This window comes from Drosophila virilis, chromosome 6 (genome assembly GCF_030788295.1).
Source record: "Drosophila virilis strain 15010-1051.87 chromosome 6, Dvir_AGI_RSII-ME, whole genome shotgun sequence".
Taxonomy (NCBI): domain Eukaryota; kingdom Metazoa; phylum Arthropoda; class Insecta; order Diptera; family Drosophilidae; genus Drosophila; species Drosophila virilis.
In genome coordinates this window covers 357,406-368,601 of record NC_091548.1, presented here as the reverse complement: position 1 = coordinate 368,601, position 11,196 = coordinate 357,406, and the positions used below count along the sequence as shown (strand labels likewise).

Sequence of the window (11,196 nt, the reverse complement as noted above, 5' to 3'; positions counted from 1 at the left end):
TGTTCTGGCACAGGAAGTGATGTCACCGTGGTGGGGACTGTATGTTCTGGCACAGTATGTTTGTTTAAATTTATTATCAGGGTCAAGTGTTGTTAAGCAAGGTAAAGGGGTGGCGGGGGGTGTCAAGGATTAAGGGGTGGTGGGGGAGGGGTGGAAGGGGTGTTATGTTTCCATTGTGTGTGTGTGTGTTTTTTTTGTATTCTGTTTATTTGCACATAAATATATAAATAATAAATAATTTATGCTTAGGATGTAGATAGTACGTGATGATTAGGTGGCGTGGATTGCCTGCGGAACGGCCGCAAAGCATTGCTTCACAGGCATGTTGTTGCCACCTAAACTTCCTCCGCTCTCCATCTATTGCGCTCAACTCTCCTGAGTTCCAGCATCACTTCTGCTGCAAAAGTGTAGGTAGCTTCCCATTTTTGTGATGTCTTCAACTTGTTCCTGAACAAGTTGTCCACCGTGATAGGTCTCCTCAAGTTGTCCTCCAGGCCCTGCCTGTTCACTGAGAACCTTCCACATTCAAAGATGATGTGGTTGGCGTCCTCTGCGATTTCACTGCCGCACCAAGAACACTCGTCTGTGTTATCGTGGCCGAATCGCTTCAAGTAGCTTCTGAAGCATCCATGGCCAAATAGGCTGCGTTAAGTAAAAATTAGTATTACCATACTTGCGGCTTATCCAGGCTTCCAAGTTTGGGATAAGCCTATGTGTCCAGCGTCCTTTAGATGAGCGATCCCAACGTGCTTGCCATCGTTCCATGCTTTGCATCCTTGCTGCTGTGCGGATCATCCCTGCGATAACGCTGCTTCGTCTGATACCATCCGGAATGCGCATGTTTTTAAATATTTATGTTGGCGTGGTCGAGGTTCGGGCTCGTTTAAATAAACAGTTGAAAAATATTTTATTTAATATTTTGCTTTAAATAAAATAAGCAAAATAAGTATTAAATTAGATTGTTTTAATCAGCCAGCAAAATATTTTAAATATGGATAGGTTGCCAAAACCATTACTAATTTGTTAAATACTGAATTTATCTTCTACTGTATCGAAGTTCCGATACTTGAAAAACTTCTATTGAAGTATTCCGAATATGACAGTTCCAGGTCCAAAACTTGCAGCGATTATTAAAATTTTCTTCGCAACAGACGGGCTAAATAAATTAACTCACTCTCGAGATTAGCATCTGCAATTTTAGCATTTTCCTCTTCCATGTTCATTGTTGACATAAGTAATTGAGAAACTTGGGTCACCCCCGCTACAGAGGCAGCAACACAATAGTAATTTTTATGAATGTCTTTCTGATCACCCATTAAGCTCGCCAAATAATCAATTTGAATGTCCTTAACGTTGAACAAAGCGGTATGTGTGGTCAATTGGTTTCGCAGGTCTGTGCCTGAAAGGGAATCAGGGCAACGTGTACCACATTCATTTGCGAATTTCTCTAGGATAGGACACTCACGAATATTTTCTTTTCTTAGTGGCCACGGGCTTGGCACACTAAAATATATCTTTAGTGTAGTAGCTGGTTTATTTATTGTGAGTTTGCCATATTCGAGTATATTGGCTATGCAATACCGATCGCATGGTGTAAAAAGAACTGGAAATGTTCGGTTTTTTTGGCACGAATAATCACCCTGGTGATGTTTTTCATTTTGGCTGAGGTGCCTTCATACAGGTCAGAATTAGCTCTATCGTCGATAGCCCCAATTACATGAGCAGTTCTGTAGCTCTTAAGAGTAAGACTCTCAAGTTCGCTACCTCTGCTCTGATATAACGAGGTTAATGATGATATGTTGAATTTCTAGTTTAGCTCATTCAAAGCTTTAGCAGGTAGATCCTGAACAAAATCTTTTATTTTTTTAAATATTTTATGCTTTTGTCACAATATTTTATGATCTGTGCTTTTAAGATTCTCGCACATGTACTATTTTTACCAAGCATGTTAGAGTTGTCGCTACAGTAGGCTTCATAAAACGAATATTATCATAATCAAACTCAGCAACATAACGAATTCCAGACTTAACAGAATCATAATATTTAGGGGAAATAACATATTTTATTACTATCAAACGGCGACTTAGATAACGCATAATTGCTGTTATCATATCATGCTGTACTTCCGTGTGCTTCATTGCTTCTTAATTTTTAAACAATATAATTAGGTGATCATACAATATTGTCCTAGCAATGGCGACGTCATTAAGGACAGGCATTATTTTATTTCGCAATATTATTTGCAGCACTTCGTGCAGAGGTTAATATATCTCGGTTGCATATTTTATGGATATTACTACATTAATTTTTAATTTGATTCCGAGTTGTTGTCTTCGGTAAGTAGGTTTTACATCCATTGCAGCACACAAAATCCAAAGCCCTCTTTTTGAGTTTTCCCTTAATTGACGTGAAACTATAAAAGTTCCTTCATTGTAAGTAGCATCCTTGTCTTTCCGTAATCCCTCAAGCAATTTCATTCTTTGCTGTTTGTCTTTTGATAAACTGCTGATCTCTCTAACTGGTTCCATTCTATATTTAATCTCTATGTGGCGTGCAAATTTTGTTTGCAATGTTTTACAAAATATATAAAAGTGCCGTCTACATTGTTTCTGACTTTAAGTAATTGGCACAGTAATTTTTCCAACATCATCTAACGGTGCCATTGGTTTGCGAGAAAAATATGTACAATTTATAAATGACGATGATTTATCTGGATAGTATGTGATGTGTGAAACAGTTGACTCCATAAATTATAAGATTTTAGTATTTAAAAAAGTAAAGTCTACTGTGCGATAAAAATAAGTAATTAAAAATGGTTATTCAGATGTTGTGTAAATAATATTTGCAAAGAAGTAAAGTAAAGAATATTTTATATTTAAAGCCTTAAGAGTTTTTCATGAATATATTTTATGACAAAATTGTGGAAGTGTCTGCCCACTTCACCTTATGTAATGCATATCCTTACTTTTATAACTGTTGAAAATTTGTACCGAGGTATTCGAAAAATTAAATATATCTAAACCATGTAGCCTATATAGGAAACTAACTTGATAAAAAAACAAGTAAGAGGTTCTAGGGGAGCTAGGGAGCTCCCGACTAGGGGATACCCTGAACCCTCTTATTCCAACATCAAATAAATTAATAAAAAAAGTTCCCTCGGCAGGGCTCGAACTCGCAACTGACCGCAATACTTGCTGTCGACTCTACTCAACGGCCACACCAGCAAAAAAAAAAAAATAATAATACTTTCCCCGGTAGGGCTCGAACTCGTGGCAGACTGCACCACCTGCTATACCTCTACTCAGCAGCCACACCAACAAATAAGTACTTATGATAAAAAAGGAACTAAAATAACATTACAAAAAAAGATGCAATTACCATGCTGTTAGAATGCGAAGCAGACGCGCATGAATGTGTGTGTGTACATGTATACAGAAATTCTTAAAGCTGCTGCCCCATTCAATTGCGCAGTTGCATATAACTTGGGTTTTTCTTAACCGATCTTTATAAAATTTTCTACAGTATATCTTATTGTACCATAGAATATTTGTATATTCTGAAAAAGACAATTACATTTAGATTGTGGTTTAAATTGGTTGGCAATAAAAGTTGGGTTATTAATTTCATTTATAGCTCTGGTGGCTCTAGCTCTTATTATTTACCCAATTTGCTAAAAAAAACAGGATGCCGATATCGATTTTTATCGATTGCTTGGAAACGGAGTAAGTTATCGATTATCGGAAACAAACTCGATCTGCGCGGGAACTAGGAGCACCTACATCTAATTTCGTCTCTAGATCTTATAGGTTCTGAGATCCTTGCGTTCATACATACGGACGGACGGACGGACAGACAGACGGACAAGGCTAGATCGACTCGGCTATTGGTGCTGATCAAGAATATATATACTTTATGGGGTCAGAGATGCTTCCTTCTGCCTGTTACATACATTTGGATTTCGCACAAATACAATATACCCTTATACCCATTTTTAATGGGTTCAGGGTATAAAAAAAATATTTTTATCGATATCGATATCTATGAATATATTTTAATCTTGTAGAGTTTTAGAATAGATATAATATAAACTTGAACATAGTACTGCGTACGCTTAATATATTAATACAATACGGACTCCTATGTCCATGCGGATAAGGAATATATACATTTTATTGGGTCAAAAATGTCACCTTTTGTTAAAAAATTTCGAAGCAGAGAAACTTATTCAGTTGACTAATCCTACAAATTAATGCTGTGAATTTATTCGATTCTAATGGCCTTATATGTTTGTATGTACAAACAAACAAAAAAACACAACCTGGCCTTTTCTTGAAAATGATTTCGAAACTGATCGGGAATTGGAATTGGAATTTCCCAAGTCGATGAAACACGTTTTTATTATATTCTTATGTAGAGAGTAGATAGGAACTGTATGTTCTGGCACAGGAAGTGATGTCACCGTGGTGGGGACTGTATGTTCTGGCACAGTATGTTTGTTTACATTTATAATCAGGGTCAAGTGTTGTTAAGCAAGGTAAAGGGGTGGCGGGGGGTGTCTAGGATTAAGGGGTGGTGGGGGAGGGGTGGAAGGGGTGTTATGTTTCCATTGTGTGTGTGTGTGTTTTTTTTTGTATTCTGTTTATTTGCACATAAATATATAAATAATAAATAATTTATGCTTAGGATGTAGATAGTACGTGATGATTAGGTGGCGTGGATTGCGGAACGGCCGCAAAGCATTGCTTCACAGGCATGTTGTTGCCACCTAAACTTCCTCCGCTCTCCATCTATTGCGCTCAACTCTCCTGAGTTCCAGCATCACTTCTGCTGCAAAAGTGTAGGTAGCTTCCCATTTTTGTGATGTCTTCAACTTGTTCCTGAACAAGTTGTCCACCGTGATAGGTCTCCTCAAGTTGTCCTCCAGGCCCTGACTGTTCACTGAGAACCTTCCACATTCAAAGATGGTGTGGTTGGCGTCCTCTGCGAATTCACTGCCGCACCAAGAACACTCGTCTGTGTTATCGTGGCCGAATCGCTTCAAGTAGCTTCTGAAGCATCCATGGCCAAATAGGCTGCGTTAAGTAAAAATTAGTATTACCATACTTGCGGCTTATCCAGGCTTCCAAGTTTGGGATAAGCCTATGTGTCCAGCGTCCTTTAGATGAGCGATCCCAGCGTGCTTGCCATCGTTCCATGCTTTGCATCCTTGCTGCTGTGCGGATCATCCCTGCGATAACCAGCGCTGCTTCGTCTGATACCGTCCGGAATGCGCATGTTTTTAAATATTTATGTTGGCGTGGTCGAGGTTCGGGCTCGTTTAAATAAACAGTTGAAAAATATTTTATTTAATATTTTGCTTTAAATAAAATAAGCAATATAAGTATTAAATTAGATTGTTTTAATCTATTAATTTAAAAAAAAAACTCGGGCCGAGGTTCCGCCAGCAAAATATTTTAAATATGGATAGGTTGCCAAAACCATTACTAATTTCTTAAATACTGAATGTATCTTCTACTGTATCGAAGTTCCGATACTTGAAAAACTTCTATTGAAGTATTCCGAATATGACAGTTCCAGGTCCAAAACTTGCAGCGATTATTAAAATTTTCTTCGCAACAGACGGGCTAAATAAATTAACTCACTCTCGAGATTAGCATCTGCAATTTCAGCATTTTCCTCTTCCATGTTCATTGTTGACATAAGTAATTGAGAAACTTGGGTCACCCCCGCTACAGAGGCAGCAACACAATAATAATTTTTATGAATGTCTTTCTGATCACCCATTAAGCTCGCCAAATAATCAATTTGAATGTCCTTAACGTTGAACAAAGCGGTATGTGTGGTCAATTGCTTTCGCAGGTCTGTGCCTGAAAGGGACTCAGGGCAACGTGTACCACATTCATTTGCGAATTTCTCTAGGATAGGACACTCACGAATATTTTCTTTTCTTAGTGGCCACGGGCTTGGCACACTAAAATATATCTATAGTGTAGTAGCTGGTTTATTTATTGTGCGTTTGCCATATTCGAGTATATTGGCTATGCAATACCGATCGCATGGTGTAAAAAGAACTGGAAATGTTCGGTTTTTTTGGCACGAATAATCACCCTGGTGATGTTTTTCATTTTGGCTGAGGTGCCTTCATACAGGTCAGAATTAGCTCTATCGTCGATAGCCCCAATTGCATGAGCAGTTCTGTAGCTCTTAAGAGTAAGACTCTCAAGTTCGCTAACTCTGCTCTGATATAACGAGGTTAATGATGATATGTTGAATTTCTAGTTTAGCTCATTCAAAGCTTTAGCAGGTAGATCCTGAACAAAATCTTTTATTTGTTTAAATATTTTATGCTATTGTCGCAATATTTTATGATCTGTGCTTTTAATATTCTCGCACATGTACTATTTTTACCAAGCATGTTAGAGTTGTCGCTACAGTAGGCTTCATAAAACGAATATTATCATAATCAAACTCAGCAACATAACGAATTCCAGACTTAACAGAATCATAATATTTAGGGGAAATAACATATTTTATTACTATCAAACGGCGACTTAGATAACGCATAATTGCTGTTATCATATCATGCTGTACTTCCGTGTGCTTCATTGCTTCTTAATTTTTAAACAATATAATTAGGTGATCATACAATATTGTCCTAGCAATGGCGACGTCATTAAGGACAGGCATTATTTTATTTCGCAATATTATTTGCAGCACTTCGTGCAGAGGTTAATATATCTCGGTTGCATATTTTATGGATATTACTACATTAATTTTTAATTTGATTCCGAGTTGTTGTCTTCGGTAAGTAGGTTTTACATCCATTGCAGCACACAAAATCCAAAGCCCTCTTTTTGAGTTTTCCCTTAATTGACGTGAAACTATAAAAGTTCCTTCATTGTAAGTAGCATCCTTGTCTTTCCGTAATCCCTCAAGCAATTTCATTCTTTGCTGTTTGTCTTTTGATAAACTGCTGATCTCTCTAACTGGTTCCACTCTATATTTAAACTCTATGTGGCGTGCAAATTTTGTTTGCAATGTTTTACAAAATATGTAAAAGTGCCGTCTACATTGTTTCTGACTTTTAGTAATTGGCACAGTAATTTTTCTAACATCATCTACCGATGCCATTGGTTTGCGAGAAAAATATGTACAATTTATAAATGACGATGATTTATCTGGATAGTATGTGATGTGTGAAACAGTTGACTCCATAATTATAAGATTTTAGTATTTAAAAAAGTAAAGTATACTGTGCGATAAAAATAAGTAATTAAAAATGGTTATTCATATGTTGTGTAAATAATATTTGCAAAGAAGTAAAGTAAAGAATATTTTATATTAAAAGCCTTAAGAGTTTTTCATGAATATATTTTGTGACAAAATTGTGGAAGTGTCTGCCCACTTCACCTTATGTAATGCATATCCTTACTTTTATAACAACTGTTGAAAATTTGTACCGAGGTATTCGAAATATTAAATATATCTAAACCATGTAGCCTATATAGGAAACTAACTTGATAAAAAAACAAGTAAGAGGTTCTAGGGGAGCTAGGGAGCTCCCGACTAGGGGATACCCTGAACCCTCTTATTCCAACATCAAATAAATTAATAAAAAAAAGTTCCCTTGGCAGGGCTCGAACTCGCAACTGACTAAAATACTTGCTGTCGACTCTACTCAACAGCCACACCAGCAAAAAAAAAAAAATAATAATACTTTCCCCGGTAGGGCTCGAACTCGTGGCAGACCGCACCACCTGCAATACCTCTACTCAGCAGCCACACCAACAATTAAGCAGTTATGATAAAAAAGGAACTAAAATAACATTACAAAAAAAGATGCAATTACCATGCTGTTAGAATGCGAAGCAGACGCGCATGAATGTGTGTGTGTATATGTATACAGAAATTCTTAAAGCTGCTGCCCCATTCAATTGCGCAGTTGCATATAACTTTGGTTTTTCTTAACCGATCTTTATAAAATTTTCTACAGTATATCTTATTGTACCATAGAATATTTGTATATTCTGAAAAAGACAATTACATTTAAATTGTGGTTTAAATTGGTTGGCAATAAAAGTTGGGTTATTAATTTCATTTATAGCTCTGCGGTGGTAGCGGGGAGGTAGCGATAGGTACAAAATGAAAGATACTTGACATATATATAATATTCTAGAAGCAACATATCATGTTTGGTGGCTCTAGCTCTTATTATTTACCCAATTTGCTAAAAAAAAACAGATTGCCGATATCGATTTTTATCGATTGCTTGGAAACGGACTAAGTTATCGATTATCGGAAACAAACTCGATCTGCGCGGGAACTAGGAGCACCTACATCTAATTTCGTCTCTAGATCTTATAGGTTCTGAGATCCTTGCGTTCATACATACGGACGGACGGACGGACATGGCTAGATCGACTCGGCTATTGGTGCTGATCAAGAATATATATACTTTATGGGGTCAGAGATGCTTCCTTCTGCCTGTTACATACATTTGGATTTTGCACAAATACAATATACCCTTATTCCCATTTTTAATGGGTTCAGGGTATAAAAAAAATATTTTTATCAATATCGATATCTATGAATATATTTTAATCTTGTAGAGTTTTAGAATAGATATAATATAAACTTGAACATAGTACTGCGTACGCTTAAAATATTAATACAATACGGACTCCTATGTCCATGCGGATAAGGAATATATACATTTTATTGGGTCAAAAATGTCACTTTTTTTTAAAAAATTTCGAAGCACAGAAACTTATTCAGTTGAGTAATCCTACAAATTAATGCTGTGAAATTATTCGATTCTAATGGCCTTATACAATTATCATGGCTATGTTTGTATGTACAAACAAACAAAAAAACACAACCTGGCCTTTTCTTGAAAATGATTTCGAAACTGATCGGGAATTGGAATTGGAATTTCCCAAGTCGATGAAACACGTTTTTATTATATTCTTATGTCTACATAGGATAGTAGATAGGAACTGTATGTTCTGGCACAGGAAGTGATGTCACCGTGGTGGGGACTGTATGTTCTGGCACAGTATGTTTGTTTACATTTATTATCAGGGTCAAGTGTTGTTAAGCAAGGTAAAGGGGTGGCGGGGGGTGTTAAGGATTAAGGGGTGGTGGGAGAGGGGTGGAAGGGGTGTTATGTTTCCATTGTGTGTGTGTGTGTTTTTTTTTGTATTCTGTTTATTTGCACATAAATATATAAATAATAAATAATTTATGCTTAGGATGTAGATAGTACGTGATGATTAGGTGGCGTGGTTTGCTTGCGGAACGGCCGCAAAACATTGCTTCACAGGCATGTTGCTGTCACCTAAACTTCCTCCGCTCTCCATCTATTGCGCTCAACTCTCCTGAGTTCCAGCATCACTTCTGCTGCAAAAGTGTAGGTAGCTTCCCATTTTTGTGATGTCTTCAACTTGTTCCTGAACAAGTTGTCCACCGTGATAGGTCTCCTCAAGTTGTCCTCCAGGCCCTGACTGTTCACTGAGAACCTTCCACATTCAAAGATGGTGTGGTTGGCGTCCTCTGCGAATTCACTGCCGCACCAAGAACACTCGTCTGTGTTATCGTGGCCGAATCGCTTCAAGTAGCTTCTGAAGCATCCATGGCCAAATAGGCTGCGTTAAGTAAAAATTAGTATTACCATACTTGCGGCTTATCCAGGCTTCCAAGTTTGGGATAAGCCTATGTGTCCAGCGTCCTTTAGATGAGCGATCCCAGCGTGCTTGCCATCGTTCCATGCTTTGCATCCTTGCTGCTGTGCGGATCATCCCTGCGATAACCAGCGCTGCTTCGTCTGATACCGTCCGGAATGCGCATGTTTTTAAATATTTATGTTGGCGTGGTCGAGGTTCGGGCTCGTTTAAATAAACAGTTGAAAAATATTTTATTTAATATTTTGCTCAAATAAAATAAGCAATATAAGTATTAAATTAGATTGTTTTAATCTATTAATTTAAAAAAAAAACTCGGGCCAAGGTCCCGCCAGCAAAATATTTTAAATATGGATAGGTTGCCAAAACCATTACTAATTTCTTAAATACTGAATGTATCTTCTACTGTATCGAAGTTCCGATACTTGAAAAACTTCTATTGAAGTATTCCGAATATGACAGTTCCAGGTCCAAAACTTGCAGCGATTATTAAAATTTTCTTCGCAACAGACGGGCTAAATAAATTAACTCACTCTCGAGATTAGCATCTGCAATTTCAGCATTTTCTTCTTCCATGTTCATTGTTGGCATAAGTAATTGAGAAACTTGGCTCACCCCCGCTACAGAGGCAGCAACACGATAGTAATTTTTATGAATATCTTTATGATCACCCATTAAGCTCGCCAAATAATCAATTTGAATGTCCTTAACGTTGAACAAAGCGGTATGTGTGGTCAATTGCTTTCGCAGGTCTGTGCCTGAAAGCGACTCAGGGCAACGTGTACCACATTCATTTGCGAATTTCTCTAGGATAGGACACTCACGAATATTTTCTTTTCTTAGTGGCCACGGGCTTGGAACACTAAAATATATCTATAGTGTAGTAGCTGGTTTATTTATTGTGCGTTTGCCATATTCGAGTATATTGGCTATGCAAAACCGATCGCATGGTGTAAAAAGAACTGGAAATGTTCGGTTTTTTTGGCACGAATAATCACCCTGGTGATGTTTTTCATTTTGGCTGTGGTGCCTTCATACAGGTCAGAATTAGCTCTATCGTCGACAGCCCCAATTGCATGAGCAGTTCTGTAGCTCTTAAGAGTAAGACTCTCAAGTTCGCTAACTCTGCTCTGATATAACGAGGTTAATGATGATATGTTGAATTTCTAGTTTAGCTCATTCAAAGCTTTAGCAGGTAGATCCTGAACAAAATCTTTTATTTTTTTAAATATTTTATGCTATTGTCGCAATATTTTATGATCTGTGCTTTTAATATTCTCGCACATGTACTATTTTTACCAAGCATGTTAGAGTTGTCGCTACAGTAGGCTTCATAAAACGAATATTATCATAATCAAACTCAGCAACATAACGAATTCCAGACTTAACCGAATCATAATATTTAGGGGAAATAACATATTTTATTACTATCAAGCGGCGACTTAGATAACGCATAATTGCTGTTATCATATCATGCTGTACTTCCGTGTGCTTCATTGCTTCTAAATTTTTAAAC

The 11,196-nt window shown here is 37.2% G+C and overlaps 1 protein-coding gene across 1 annotated transcript; it reads right to left on the bottom strand.

The window, feature by feature from the left end:
* Positions 1 to 335: 335 nt before the first annotated feature.
* On the bottom strand, positions 336 to 840 carry LOC138911446 (uncharacterized). Its single transcript, XM_070210652.1, has 2 exons — positions 674 to 840; positions 336 to 618 (listed from the first exon to the last, which is right to left on the bottom strand). The coding sequence occupies exons 1-2, from the start codon at positions 838 to 840 to the stop codon at positions 336 to 338; spliced, it is 450 nt and encodes a 149-aa protein (XP_070066753.1).
* Positions 841 to 11,196: the final 10,356 nt, after the last annotated feature.